A 15,569-nucleotide genomic window follows, 5' to 3' on the forward strand; every position below is an offset into this window, starting at 1 on the left:
CAAGGGAAAATTTTTTTTTAGTTCCCAGTTCCCCTTCCATATGTTTGACCTGGAAGAGATGTACACTTTGAAATGCTGTGAAATAGAATAACAAAAACTATGCAGAGAAGTTTCAATGGGGTCCCACGTTGAACTGAATGAAGACTACATTTCATGAAGACTACTAGAATTTGCCACCTTGAGTTATTGGATTATTTGGAGAAATAGAAATCACTTCAATAAATAAATTCAACACTCCTCCCATCCCATTTCCAAGTGTGGTTGCACTGAAGAAGAGCCCTTACCCAAGGAACCAGATGCCAGGAAGAGGCTAATCCGATTTGCTCTGGATTTTTGCTAGTGAAAAAGACCTGCGCCATTTCAAGTCCATTTTCAGGCCAATTTGCCTGTTTGAAAGACAAAATATGAGTGTTAATTCTGGTAAAATGAGGAAACAAAAAGATTTGCAAGATTTTTTTTTTCCAGAAAGATTACTACGCTTTACCTTGTCAGTTAACTCAAGGTTTCGAGCTTCTCGTTCAAGCCACTCCGCTATTCTTTTCTGGAACATAAGGTTAAAGTTAACCGTCTACCGATAGTCACTAACATGTTGGGAACCTTCAGTCTTGAAAGACTATGGTATCGCGCTCTGAATGGTGGTTCTGGAACAGCGCCTAGTGTGGCTGAAAAGGCCAATTCGGGAGTGACAATCCCTTCCACACTGGGGGCAAGTGCAGTCTGTCCCTGGTCTGTCTCCCTGGCTACGGGCCTTCCTTCTTTGCCTCTTTGCCTCAGACTGTTGGCCAAGTGTCTCTTCAAACTGGGAAAGGCCATGCTGCACAGCCTGCCTCCAAGTGGGCCGCTCAGAGGCCAGGGTTTCCCCACCCGTTGAGGTCCACTCCTAAGGCCTTCAGATCCCTCTTGCAGATGTCCTTGTATCGCAGCTGTGGTCTACCTGTAGGGCGCTTTCCTTGCACGAGTTCTCCATAGAGGAGATCCTTTGGGATCACTAACAAAGGCCACATAAAGACTACGATTAGGTCTTACCTGCCCTTGAGGTACAGCCTGCCTTACAAAAGGAATGATAACGCTTTTAAACCACAGACACAATTCTTTGAGGGGGACATTCACAGGGATTGCAGCAAGCAGGTCATCCAACATTTCTATCCCAAAGTTGTCTTTGAAGTCTGCCTGAAGAAGAAACAAAAATAGGTCACAACCTCAAGTTCAAGAACAGTGGCAGTGAATAAAAGGCTTGTGAATGTCAGAAGTGGTTTAGTTATACTGAGCACCAGCCATTTACGCATTTATTTTATACAGGGCCATTCATGTGTGCGCTGCTTCACACAGTGTGAAAAAGTTCTGAGCTCACCATCTAAGAAAAGACATACAAGAGCAAGGGAGAAGAGAAAGACAAGCAAAGAATACACAGTTATCTGTCACAGTGGTTCTCATACATTTTAGCACCGGGACCCAGTTTTTAGAATGACAATCTGTTGGGACCCGCTAGAAGTAACGTCTTTAACCTGGAAGTGATGTCATGGCTGGAAGTGACATCGTACATTTAGGCTTCAAATCTAAGCTATGATCAGCCAAAGGTTCCATTACACAGCACACTTCTGCTGTTATTTTGCAGAGCTTAGAATTCAAACATTCCAGCTCAGAAGTCAAAGCAGAACACAGAACCTTCTCTGACCACACGGCTCTCCTCCCTTTCCAGTGTAACCCTGCCTCTCTCCCTAGGAGCCCGCACTGCCCAGCAGTTCTGCGCCCTGTATTTTCAATGGCAACTGAGTTGGGTGCTAAGCGACTGTCATGAATATGTAGAGTTTAGGCCTAGGTTAGCATGTGAAGCCTGAACCAAACAAAGTCAGTAACAGAGAAGCGCTAGCAGTTCCTAGCTGCAGGAATGTGAGTAAACAACAAGAATTATAACCCATTGGAATGTTTAACACCTCAGTAGGCTGAGGGGCGCCTGATCAAGCGGAATGGAACGCAGCTATGGATCTCCCGCTGGGAGAGGTAAGAACTAGGAGGGCTGGCAACCAGACCCACTCTGAGAAGGTTCTGTCCTCAAAAGTTTCTGATCGGACAGTCTAAATAAGTACAAAGTCACCTCAGTACTATTAGCGTAAGAAGTATACTAATGAGTGCCCCAAGGGGTGTGTCCGGCTCCTCTTGGGTAGAGTTTTTGGGCGCAACATCCTGCACTCTGTGAGCTCCAATTGTCCACCATGGGCACCTGGCCTCACAGGTAGCCTGGAGCTAAATCTACAAGAGTAACTGACCCAGATGAGAGATAGGGATTAATAGAGATAGCCAGCTAGCTTTGTTATTTTATTGCTATGTTTCCTAGACGTTTATGCCTCTAGCATTTGCTGCCTTATGTAACCTGACGTACTTAATAAACTAAAATCTCTTTTACCAAGTTGTTTCATTGTCTGTTGGGGATAAAGGTTCAGAATCCTGCTTAGCTGTTCAGCAAGCTACCAAGTGCTCACTGAGGTCTAGTAACTTGAGGACTGAAGCTTTAACTGGAGAAAGCGCTCAGTGCCTGCAAGGGATAGAGTTAAGCCTAGAGGGTCTCAGTGTCCCTGAACTGAGGCACTGGCACATACAGGGTGGTGGCAGTACTACTGGGCGGGGGGCCCTTGAGGGTTTTAGGGTTCAAGAACCAAGAATTCTGAGCATCCCAAACCCCCTTAAGTTTACGACAGCGACGCACCTGAAATTGGCTCATGACCCACCTAATGGGTCTTGACCAGCAGTTTGAGAAACACTCATGTAAGCTTACCAAGTCTTAATAGCATCATAGTACAAGGACTAACAGATTGGATCAAAGTCTTCACAAAAAGAACACACAGAGGCATTCAAAAGAATGAAAGCAAGCTGGTATCTAGACCAGCATTCTCCTGATAGCAATACTTCAAGGTCTCAGGCAGAGGACTTTGCCAAGCTTGCTGCTTCAGAACCCTTATACAGAGGTGACACACAAATTATCTACAGGGCAGACGATATACGTATATGATAATTGGTATGTTCATGCATAGCAAGAACTTTTGGAGGATGTAGCAAGATATGGCAGGGGGTGGTACTTCAGGTTAACTGCAAAAGTCCCTGAAGCAGTTTACCTGGTGCCTTAACCAGAGGTACCGAGCAGCTGAGAGATTTTCTTCTTTCAGCTGAAGAAGGATGTCCTTGAAGATGTATCTATTGTTCAGAAATTCAAGCCAAGCATTTCCACTAGGAGAGAAAAGGTTAACATATTCAACTGTAGCCCCCCCAAAATGCACATTGCCAGCATGAAAACAAAAGGTGGCAATATGTAAACCTACGCAGTCATCATGTCTTCAGAGGTTTCATTCTCATGAAATGTGATAAGATTGTGAAATACTGGAAACTGCCCTCAACATTTAGATTAGGTGGTACAAGAGAGACAGCAAATCAGCCATCTTACCTCGAGGCTTGCTTATTTGGTTCAAAACATACATGAAAGAATAGCTACAGCTTGTTGTTAATATGCAAAGAACACTCAGGTTTACCCAAATAATATTTGGGATTCCAGCATGCCGGTGCCCAGAGGAGGGTTCCGGCTTTCTCAGTATCAGTATGGGCAGGAGGTCTGGTCTAGAGGGTAGAGCCTCCGTCTGCCTGAAGATAACATCCACAAGGTCGCCAGTTCGAGGCCACCGGCACTGTGCGACCTTGAAGCAGCTGACAAGCTGAAGCCGAGCTATTCCATCTGCTCTGAGCGTGGGAGGATGGAGGCCAGAATGTGAAGCCAGATCGGAATGAAACACCTGAATGTAGTGGTTCTTGAAAGAAAGAACCTTCTTTGAAATTGTAAAAATCCCTATTTAATAAGGGATTTAAATAAAAGCCTGCCTATGTAAACCACCTTGAATAAAGTCTTGAATAAAGACCAAGAAAGGCGGTATATAAATACCTGTTATTACTATTATTATTATCAAATCTTCATTTTCTGTATTCCTAGTAACGGTTTTGCAGAGGTGCAAACACCAGACAGTAATACAACTACTATTCTTCTAAGAAGAGTTATCGCTAACACACAAAGAACCAATTCAATCAGCACAAAAAAGCCAACCTGAACTTCTGCAGCCCAAATGCACCCAAAAATGTAGTAAGCCTGGTTTGTGCTCTCAGCACCTAGGGAGGGATGAAAAGGTGTGTCAGAAAAAAAAAAAAGTGATATTGAGTTTAGTGAAAGTTTCAGGAAAAGGGTGTTTGATTCTGGAATGTTAGATCATTAATCCTCTCCACAGATTCTGGCTCTGAAATCCAGTAACTCCCCCTCTCTCATATACACACAAAATGCTCTATTCCAGTGCTTCCCAAACTTTGTTGCACTGGGATCCATTTTTTAAAATAACAACCCGCTGCAACCCACTAGACCCATCTTAGTCCATCCAGGATAACACTCTGATCTCATAAGCGCCCGAAGGTATTCCCTCTAGAATCTCATTCCCCCCCCCCCGATAAGAAAACTGCACAAGTTTTGTTTTTTTATTACCTCTGTAACATACACCAAGTCCCCAGCGGAAAGAGAGGCAACAGATGTGTCATCTCTCTTCTTGATCTGTAATGTGTATGGAGAGATTATTGAAGTCATTTGCAGTCCAATTAGTGACAATGTGCACAAGATTTCAAGCAGTGCAATGCAGGGTTCATAACTGAAAGGTTAACAAACAGGGAGATGTAAGATTGCTTTGATTCCAGGGGTGCATATGCATGCAAGAGAGATGCATAGAGGAAGGGCCAAAGCTTGGAGGAAGAGCACATGCTTCAGCTCCGATTCTGGAACTTGTGGGGAGAACTGGGAATACCTCTGTCTCAACCCTTAAGGAAAACAGCTGTCATTCAAAGTAGCCAATACTGAGCTAGACGAACCAATGCTCAGGGCCAGCTCAATGCCTCCCAGTACCAAATGCACATCATCCCCTTATCTGATGGTACATTAGCCGCCTCCCTTCAGCTCTCTGAATTTGAAAATGATGAAAGAAATGGAGAGGAAGCATAGAGGAGCACTCTCCTCCACACTTCCTGTTCTGCTTCATACCCCTTTTACTTTTCAAAAAAAATCAGGAATGGGAGGAGTTGACGCTAGTTAGTATTCCTCAACTATATGCTTCCTGAGGCAAGTGCCTCAGTTTGCCTCCTGGAAGGGTTGACCCCATACCAAACAGCTTCGTATGCTTTTATGTTTGAAGTACATATCAAAACTTACCCTGCTACAAGCATAGTTCAGCATTTCCTGAGCCGTTTCATAGGTTGGCCATGGGGTATTTATGCAATACTCAGTCACAAACTGATTATCCTATTTAAAAGGAAGAAGGTAATTTTTACTAGTTTATATCCTTCTCAAATAGCTTGGAAAAATGAATGACAGTTGAGACAGGTTAGATAAATACCTCTATTTTATTCAATGTTTCTTTTGCTTGAACTACAAGTTCTAGCCAGACAGATTGTCCATCACTTCCAACCGATTCTGAAACCAGTCTTTCCAAAATACAGCTCACTTTCACTTTGTAAACAAGCTGTTTTTTTAAACACAGAAAGTCATCATGTAAGAAGATCGCCCTCCACACTAAACACACACACACGTCTCCTTTAAAACAGGAGAAGTATAGGGGATCCCCTTTACAGGTTGGGGATAGGGACCAGAAAGCTTGAACTTAGAGAAATAGCTCATAAAGGGAAATTTCCCCCCATAAGAAATAATGCAAATAGGGATTACTGGGGATCATATGTACATCCATGCCTACAATGGACTAAAGAGGAGAATTTTCTCCCATAAGGTAGGCATTATGACTGCAGAAAGCAGCAGGCAGGCCTGGTGGTGGGTGGTCTGCAAACAGCAATGTTGGGCTGACTGGAACAAACAGGTACAAAAGCAACAGAGGAAACTCATTTATGGTTTTGCAGTTAGCAATAAGTGACAGGGTTTGATTTGCAAGTGGAAATCCTTTACCTCAATATCCAGTCCAAACTGAATAGCAAAATTCTCAGCCTCCGTAAACCTGTGATTGTGAAGTAAACGGCTCAGTCTAGGGAGAGAAGATGGTGTAGTGCGATTACCTAGTGATCCCCTGTCTAAAAACTTAGCTTTGTTAAATCATAACCCAAGGACCAAATTTTGCACCTGAGGAATAGTTGCAATCAAAATATACCTGTTCTCAGGCAAGGCTTCCGTTAAGCATCTCAGGACCACAAACGAGACTGAAATGTCAGAAGACCTGTAAAAGAAAGCTCTATTAAAGCCAGAGCTTTAAACAACTGGAAACAACAAAATAGATTCTTCCTCCCCCCACCCCCAAGATCAAGAGCAAACTTACTTTTGATTATTTTCATAGATTCCTTCCAAAAAGTATACTGTATCCTGCAGGAGAGACAAAGTTAAGGAGACCTTTCGTTTAAAAATTGCTTTAACTGCAAGATAACTTGCTAAGAATTAAGGGAGAAATTTTATTCTACTCTTCCTCATGCCAATGCCTCCCTCAGAGTTTGCCGTTCATGACCCAAGCTTCTGCATTTCCCCTCCCATAAACCTCATCAGTGATAATGGCTTAAAACAAAATTTATGCAAACATGGCACATCACCATTAACCTCCCCAACACCAAATTTACTGGGACTGAGGAACAGAAGAAGTAACATACTGTATTGATTCCACAATGAACCAATGAAGAAACCCTGGTCACTTCTAGAGAGTAGAGCTGGTGCATGGCAGGCAATGAAAAAACCATGATGCTCCTCATCTAGAGAGAAAACAGGACCACTTAGAACAAATCATAAACAGATGGTGCCTCATTAGAATAAACCGTGAAGCTGTCAAAAATCAAGGCAGGCTTTGCTTGCTTTCGTTCTTTTCTCATAAATGCTATACCTCTGTGTTATTGCTGGGTTTGGTCAAAGCGACTAGCTTAACGCTGGCAATTCCATGTCTGGAAAGAAAAAAATTACACCAGTAATAAAGTTATGAGCCACAACATTTTAAATTATTTCAGTAATAGCAAAATGTATGCAGGTGTGTATGTGCATGTATTTCTCATTTTATGTAAGATGAACAAAGAAGTGTTTGCAAGGACACATGGGAGAAGTGGGCAAGGCTAAACCTGTCCCTGTTGATCCAGCCCAGCTGCATAGCTCATTCCTGGTTTAGTCATAGAGCTGGAAATATCCTTCAAGGTCATCTAGTCCAACCCTTGCTTGAAGCAGGAAAATCCTTTCTAGAGCAATTCCAAAAAGGTGCCTGTCAAGTCTGTCTAAAAAGGAAGTCACCACTTCCCTTGATAACTGGTCCCAACTGTTGACCATTCTGCTTGTTAGTTACACTACAGTGGAAACTGGCTTTTATGCATATAGATGTAAATATAAAGTCACACCTAATCTGAGCCCAGCCCTTTATATGGGTGGTGAACATAACGTCACACCAAGGCACTCTCATTGTATTTAAAAGGAACTTATTTTGAAGTAAGCGTGTATAGACTAAGCAATATGTATAGGCTTCTAAGAAAGGAGGTGGGAAATCATATTTGGAATAAGGACAGATGAGGGGCCATTGTCTAGTAGCACCTCATTTCATTCTTCAAGGCAACACTATAACCATTCAGAGTTTTACCCTGCAACTGTTGAAAAATCAGATTCGGAAGTCAGAAGAAATTCTTCAACATGAACCGAGTGGCAGTCCCAGGTCATAGTAAGAGAATGAACATCCCACTGCGTCAAAATATTCTACAAGAAAGGACAAGGAAGAGAATATTCTACAAACACATTGAGACGTGGATGTCAGGTTAATAATAACTATATACCGCCTTTCTGGCTATTGCGTTAATCCTTTGGTTTATTCAAGGCAGTCGTTCCCCAAAATCTGGGCACTATGTGAAACAGTACCGTTGTGGAATAGGCATTGTTGATCAATGGGCAGTGACTGTCCTAGAATGCACATTGGTTACAATGGTTGTCAAAGAGAGCGGAAGGAAGCGCATTATTGAAGACATGACTTTATTTAGGATTGGCACTCTCTACAAGTATTATTGCTTACTAAATGGCAGCTTGCCAGACACTGAAATTAGGGAACGCAAAAAGATACTTCCAAATCAAAACAGAAAATGTATATAACTGGAACACTTGCCTCGTTATCCAAGACAAACAACAAGCCATCTGTAATCTGAAGCTTTTCTGCAGCTATGAAAAAAAAAATCAAGATATACCAGCCTGTTAATTTTGTCCTCACCCTTCAAAAACAGCATTTGAGATGGGAACTGTAAAGTGCCAGGGGTTTTTGATGATTGTGCCAGGGGTCTAGCTAGCATTCTCTCCTAGCCGCAGAGAATCAATTTCTGTTCTGTCAACAGAGTTCCTGAGTCTGATCAAACTTTTGCTCAGGCTCAGACTAGCCTGCCCTCAGAATGCCCATCCTGGCTCACCCCAAAGCACCAGCCTTGTCAGAAAGATTGTTCAGAAAGTTTATTTGAAAAAGTTTGGAAAAAAAGTCTAAAGATTGATAAATAAAGCCAGACAAATGTGTTCAATTTTACTTAAAATGAAAGGCAGTTTTACATACCATCACCAGGCTTGCTTACAATAGGAAATAGGTGGGCAATGCTGGATAAAAACCCAGAAACTGTATTTTGGGGGGTGGAGTGTTGTGCAACACTGCCAGGGGTTAGCGATTGTGAATTCTGCAGTGCCCAGTGTCATTCCTCCTCAATCCCCATACAAGCCTTTCGCCTGCCTCAGGTCCCCTCCCTCATGGAATTCTGCTATCTTAATGACTTCCAAATGCTTTGAAAAACTAAATTCTAGAAAAAGCAATGTGCAAGATGTATATAGGGCGAGAACATACCTTCAATGAGCCCTGAATCGGCAACATTCTGAATAGATACCAGCTTATCTTTAGTGTTCACCTCCCACACAGACACCACACTGTCACCTACACCCTTTAAACACAAATATTTATAAACAAACAAAATCAGAAACCCACACAATTCACAACAGATTTCAACAGTGATCCTCCAGATGTTTACTCCCCTTTAAAAATCAATATGATTGTAGCAGAGGACTGCAAACACATTTGCAATGTGCAAGGGTGGGAAAAGTCCTTCCACATTCCTAGAGTCACAGTTTTAATAGCCGCAGACACCACATGCTGGCGACTTTTCTAGCCCTACCCTGAAGATTCCGGCTGCAATCCTATGCACACTTTCCTGGGAGTAAGCCCTACTGAATACAATGTGACTTAACTTCTGAGTTGACATGCATAGGATTGTGCCCCATTTCATATACTATAAAATTTCCACTTCACAGAAGGCACTTGGAACCTAGATGTTCCCTGCTGTTGCCCAAGACATTGTTCTGTATATATATATAACCATACTCTAGACATTATAGGAGAGAAAGGGAAAAGAGACATGGGCCTGCTTTTTATTTCTATATTTACCACAATGTTCAGTCCCAGCCTGAACATACATGCAGCAAAAAAAACCTCTTTCGGGCAAATCATCAGATGTGATATTCTCAACATAGAGCAGATGGGAGTTTCTGGTGGTAAGCCAAACCCTACATCATAAGACAACACAGTGACTCCAGACTAACACACTGGTCAACCAAATACCACAGCATTCAAAAATTACTTACCCCTATTATTAGAGTGATCATGTTTTCTGTGTGCCTAATCACGGATGTTAGACAGCCAGCAGTATGATAGTCTTCTGTAGAAATAAAACATGTTTCCACCTGGCCCTGAAGCTGAAAGAGAGATGTTATTTCTTCTAAAACGTTATACTACAGTACTTTCAAGAGACCTGCAACAATGTGAATTTTCCAAGTGGTTTCATTGCAATTAAATTTTCTTTTTAACTTTCTCAACAAGAAATCTTGTAATATATGGGAAGGCTCCCACGGTCAAAAGCCCTGCTTGCAAATAAGGTGATATGGCCACCTTTGTGTGTGTGTGTGGGGGGGGGGGGTTCAGTTTTACATGATTAGCCCTACAGGGCTTTGGATCATAGCCAAAGAATTTTAAACTCAAAACATATCAAACCGGTACATGCTCATGGTTACCTTCTGAGCAGTACTTAGGTCCATCTTCTCAATCACTGCATAAAAGAAAAAAGTCATGTCTTAAAATATACAATTTTATATTTTCACAAAGGCAAACGTTTCTGTTGACAAGCTGTAGCATCAAACAACAGCTCTGGGAAATATGAATTCCTCTCTACTGGTCATACCATTATGATCTTTTTTAAAGAATATAGTTCAAGAATATTTATGCTGGTGACAACTTGCTGCAGTAAGTTAAACACACACACATACACATGAACCTTGTGGCCCTGAAAAAGTTACAACTTTATGGTGGCAGAAACTTTCAGGAATTAGAACTAACTGGATATTGTTATTTAAAATAGCCAATACTCTATATTTTTTAAAAGCTGCACGGCCAGACACTTAACACAAAACTGTCTGGGCAGATATAGGTTAAAATGTCAAAAGCAAATGCGATCATGGAGCTGGAAGGGAGCAAGGACTATTGAGACTAGCCTCCTGGCCAACCTGCAGGCCAACCTATACAGACCAACCTGCAGGCCAACCTACAGAGACCTGCAACCACTATAGATCAATCCAACCTGCCAAGCAAGCTTACAAGGCACATGATATATCCACTAAAATTGAGTGTTGGGAGGGTTATGACAGACAAAAGAAAATATTTTGGTGTGGTCAGTCTGTGGAACTCCTTGCCGCAGGATGTGGTGATGGCATCTGGCCTGCATGCCTTTAAAAGGGGATTGGACACGTTTCTGGAGGAAAAATCCACTATGGGTTACAAGCCATGATGTGTATGTGCAACCTCCTGATTTTAGAAATGGGCTATGTCAGAATGCCAGATGCAAGGGAGGGCACCAGGATGCAGGTCTCTTGTTATCTAGTGTGGTCCCTGGGGTATTTGGTGGGCTGCTGTGAGATACAGGAAGCTGGACTAGATGAACCTATGGCCTGATCCAGTGGGGCTGTTCTTCTGTTCTTATATGGGTCAGTTATGCTGTTGTGTATAAATCCAGAAGAATTAACACAAAGAATGGAAGATCAACCACAAGGTGTAAAAAAAATCTTTGGGTCCTGCAATGTGATATGGTTGGTGCTCAGCATCTTACAGGACTGGTTCTTTAAATGTTACTGAAAACAAGGGAGACTCTATTGCATGCTTCCATGCAATGATTTTGAATGAAAGTAAAATTGCCCTACCTTCTTGGGTTTTGGCAAGTGGGAGGTGCATAATGCAGAAGAATCCATTCTTAGTGAGAATAAATGCATGGTAGGTACCTGATGAAAACAAATCAAAGATCACGTCAGTTAAAAGAGGGGTTCTCAAACTGTGTCACCTTTAATTTTAAGATTTCAAACTGTGTCAGTGTAAGCATCATGGGTCTTCCATGTCAAACAAGAGATAACCCAATATAAGATGTAGTCCTAGGTACATATACCTGAGAATAAGATCCACTACTCATAGTGGGACTTACTTCTGGTGAAACGCGCATAGGATTGCACTGTTACTTGTGTTTTTACTTCCAAGGAAAGAGAAATGTTCAAAAGCTCACAGACTGAAATGTGATATTGAGAATGACAGAATGATGATCAACACAACAAAAAGCTGTTGTCCTCCAACCAAAGAACTTGAACCTAGAGAGGTTTGCTAGTTGTTAAAAGGCAGATGCTCCAACATTGGGACACGATAATTGTGCCTGATGTCAAGCACTGGGTAACTGCTGAAGCTTGCTATTAAAAGAGATGGTTTTATTAGATAAGAGATGTCCTCACAATAACATTCCAAGACAGGTGGTGTGAATTCTTTGACCTGTTCACCAACTGAGAGCCCAAATCTGTGGTCGGTGGCATGGGTCCGTGTCGCCGAGCACAGTCGCAAACGTGACGTGAGGCACGTTTATGGGGCTCACTGACGGGCTCCTGCCCGTGCTAGCCCAGCGCGGGGCGGTGCTAGGCTAGCACCGGGCGGTCGCCCAGCTCCCGCAGTTTGGCGATCTCCCAAACCGCCGACCAGCAGCACAGTAGGTGGGGGTTGGGACGGGGAGGAGGCGTTCTGGGGGAGCCAGCAGGGGGCAGAGAGAGGGCGGGTGGGAGGCATGCCGGGGGGAGGGAAGAAGGAGGATCTGCGGAGCTCCGCTCCACAGGATCCAAGGTGCTCAGGAAGGGCTCCGCCCCCTACACGAGCGCCTATTCCTTACCGCCAGTAAAGTGAGTAGCCCCATCGCGGGGCTGCTTACCTTACTCAGGGAAGGGGACAAATGTCCCCTTCTCCCGGGGCGCCTCCAGCGGCAGTGTGGGAGGCGCAGGATCCAGCGGCAGCCCTCCTTGGCGCCGCTGAGCCTGGGCGCCCTGGGCAGCTCAGGATTGGGCTGTCCCTTTGCTAGACAAAATTCACACTCAAAACCCCCACTTTGATTGTTCATATCCTACCTCCATCATCACTCTCTTTTTGAAGAAGAAGATTCAAATATGTTCTATCATTTGAAGATCCTTGAACCAATTTCTAAACACAAAATTTACAAAGAAAGACACTAACATATGTGAAATTTAAAAACAGAAAAACCCCATGGAATTTATACCAAATGTTTCATGTTAAAGCATGTCCAAAGCATATTAAAGCATATATATTCACATCTACTGTAGCATGAAAGTCATTCATCAAACATTGACTCACACCATCCTTCCAAAAGATCAATGACAGAATACATGCAGCCCCAAAGTTAGCCCTCAATATCTCCAGCAAAGTCAACCAGAAATAGCAGGGTGGAAACAAACTCTAAGCAGTCAGTGCCACATCTACATTTCCAAAATTAGGAATTTAAAATGCACAGAAACAAGCAAGAAATACATACCTTGGTTAACAAGGTTTGCTTCGATGGCACATGGAGAAGATGAAGGTTGCCACTTCTCTCTCCAACCACAAGAAATTTCCCTTTTTGGCACAAGCCAACCACATCCACCTCAGTCTCTGGAAGGTTAAAAAAAAGGTAATATTCAGATGCTGTAAATATATGTGGAATTTATGCATAAGCAAGACTCTAATACAGGGGTGTCCAAAGTTTTTGGCAGGAGGGCCACATCAGCTTTCTGAAACTGTGTCGGGAGGAGGGAAAAAAAATTAATTTACATTTAAAATTTGAATAAATTTACATAAGTTTACATAAATGAATATATTAAAGATGAACTTATATGAACGAATGAAGGTCTTGCAATAGTTCAATCCCTATAAAAGGCCTTGCATAAAGCAGGGCTGGCCTTTCCTTTGCTACCACTACTGCATCATAGATGTGAAAGAGCAAGCAGTGGAGGGAGCTCTCATCCCACAGCTCACACGAGAGGTCAAACAGTCATCCTCAAGCTGAAAGAAGTTGCATTGGGCCAGTGTGGGCTTCAACAAATCTCCAGAAGGCCAGAGGCTCATTGGAGACTGGGGACTCCCTGAGGGCCGCATTGAGAGGCCTCGAGGGCTGCAAGTGGCCCCAGGGCCGGGGTTTGGGCACCCCTGCTCTAATGGTATAAAGACTTTGGTTATTCAAGAATGAGCCCGTGAATCAATAGGCTAGTTTGGCTTCAAATACTCTTGCCTATTTAGAGTATTGATTTCCAGTAAGTAGATGCCAACATGTACTGCCCTCTACGACTCTATTCCACCAAAATAAATCCTACTTGGTAACGCATTTAGGTATTTGGAGTCGACCATTAACAGCAATCAATAGCCTCCCTAACCCACAAAGCTGCAAGAATCCTCTGCAGATGCCCACTGGGTATTTGTTATTTTACCAACAACATTTAACACATTGAGAGAAGGTAACATTAACTAACTTGTTCTAGGTTATTTTTTCCTGCCAAAACTTTGACATTAAAGCATTGTCCCCATTTACCCCAGCACAACAACCCTTCCAGTGGCTCTTTTGACAGCGCTCTCCTTTGCGTCTTTTTAAAGTTGCGAGCTGTCTGGGGACAGGGAACCATTGTTTCATTTATTTTGCTAGGTGAACTGCTTTATGAACCTCTGTTGAAGATATATTTTTAATAGTAATAATAAGGTTCACTGCCCTGATCTAGCTATTTGCTGGGGGGCACAGGAACTCCAAGGTAATCTGGCTCAATCAACTGAAGCAAATAGGAGCTCTCACTCCTACATTCACAAGTTTGATAAGTATTATCAATGCACATACAGAATCTGAGTAGAAAGCAGATTTCCAGTTTAAAAAAAAAAGAATTGAAATTCATTTAACTAGACTCTAGTCACTAAAGTGAAAATTCTGACACGTTTGGATGGTATGGTTACTTCTAGGTTCATAGCTGTAAACCTACCATACTGAATGGACATCTGAAGAGACTGACAAATATGGTCAAGCACTACCACTGTTCTCTCTACCACCACCACACAGCCATCACTCAAGTTTTGTCCATGCAGCTGCGGATTAGACTCAATCTGATAAATTAAAAAGAAAAGAGGGGATTGAGTGTATACAAACAGGAAGTTCCTTTGCAAACACAAGAAGATAAGGAGCCTCACTAAACAATTTTCCTCACTAAACGTACTAAATAAGTACGTTTCCAAGCTTTAGCAAAAATCAAGAAATTAAGTAATAGCAACCACTCACAGCTTACATAGAAAATTCTTTTATTTCATAAACGGGATGAATAGCAATTGGCCCTTGAGTCAAACTATGGCATCCACAGTCATGCAATTGACAACTTTCCTCCCCCACCAACCCCAGATTTCCAACCTGTGACAAAAAGAGGCAAATGGGGCAATGAGACTGGACAGCAAGATATTTGTTACTGCAGGGTAAAAACCTTGACCTGTCACCCTACTTGCTCCCCCTTCTCAAAGGAGTCTTATGGAAGATCTAGTTCCTGATGACTCAAGCACAACCCCACAGTTGCTTAGCTGAACTTTGATACTAACTACATTAGAACTGACAAGACAGTAGAGGTAAATTCTGCTGTCTTTTGATGGCACCACTGAAACATCCTTCACCACAATTCTGATCTGAGCCAGCAGAATCCTTATTACACAAGCCTTTGGGTACAGCGTGCATGTGAAGCATGACCCCAAACGAGGAAATTCTACCTTTGCAGATGATGCAACTTTGACTAGCGTGTCTATTTGATACAGCACACCACGTTCTTGTCTGGAGTGGGCACCCAGCAGTCCACTCCCTATATCATCGGATGTCAGTAGCTCGATATTGTCCCACATATTTTCAAAGCAGTTTTGACCCCTACAGCAAAAATGAGAAAACTAGTAAATGAACAACATGGTAGGACAGCAACTGGGGTCTTTGCACCACAACTGAACCACCACTTTAGGCTTTTAAACAGCAGCTTCACAGGGCAAGAGCAGGGTTTGGAAAGCAAGTATTTGACAAGTAGCATAAGGTGAAGCTTTTCTTGCCAAGAGAGCAGGAAATATTCTAGCCATTCCATTTGGCTGTGTAAGGAGTGCATTGCTGCAATCCCACCTGCAGGGAGTAACAGAGCCTCAAGGTACCACAGCAAGAGGTCCAGACTGAGCATA

General features: G+C 42.8%; 1 protein-coding gene across 1 annotated transcript in view; it reads right to left on the reverse strand.

The window, feature by feature from the left end:
• Positions 1-15,251, reverse strand: part of KNTC1 (kinetochore associated 1) — a 44,239-nt gene extending 28,988 nt beyond the window's left edge. Inside the window, exons 1-23 of the mRNA XM_066609628.1 lie at positions 15,123-15,251; positions 14,357-14,477; positions 12,892-13,007; positions 12,470-12,542; positions 11,240-11,317; positions 10,061-10,095; positions 9,635-9,745; positions 8,844-8,937; positions 8,130-8,182; positions 7,617-7,729; positions 6,882-6,939; positions 6,655-6,753; positions 6,333-6,376; positions 6,168-6,233; positions 5,969-6,044; positions 5,409-5,534; positions 5,225-5,314; positions 4,511-4,576; positions 4,085-4,146; positions 3,111-3,222; positions 1,027-1,170; positions 485-541; positions 285-386 (exon numbers count right to left, since the gene is read on the reverse strand). Of these exons, the coding sequence (XP_066465725.1) occupies positions 285-386; positions 485-541; positions 1,027-1,170; positions 3,111-3,222; positions 4,085-4,146; positions 4,511-4,576; positions 5,225-5,314; positions 5,409-5,534; positions 5,969-6,044; positions 6,168-6,233; positions 6,333-6,376; positions 6,655-6,753; positions 6,882-6,939; positions 7,617-7,729; positions 8,130-8,182; positions 8,844-8,937; positions 9,635-9,745; positions 10,061-10,095; positions 11,240-11,317; positions 12,470-12,542; positions 12,892-13,007; positions 14,357-14,477; positions 15,123-15,251 (2,025 nt within the window). The remainder of the gene's footprint in view (positions 1-284; positions 387-484; positions 542-1,026; positions 1,171-3,110; positions 3,223-4,084; positions 4,147-4,510; positions 4,577-5,224; positions 5,315-5,408; positions 5,535-5,968; positions 6,045-6,167; positions 6,234-6,332; positions 6,377-6,654; positions 6,754-6,881; positions 6,940-7,616; positions 7,730-8,129; positions 8,183-8,843; positions 8,938-9,634; positions 9,746-10,060; positions 10,096-11,239; positions 11,318-12,469; positions 12,543-12,891; positions 13,008-14,356; positions 14,478-15,122) is intronic.
• Positions 15,252-15,569: the final 318 nt, after the last annotated feature.

The sequence above is a fragment of the Tiliqua scincoides genome, chromosome 14, assembly GCF_035046505.1.
Source record: "Tiliqua scincoides isolate rTilSci1 chromosome 14, rTilSci1.hap2, whole genome shotgun sequence".
NCBI classification, from domain to species: domain Eukaryota; kingdom Metazoa; phylum Chordata; class Lepidosauria; order Squamata; family Scincidae; genus Tiliqua; species Tiliqua scincoides.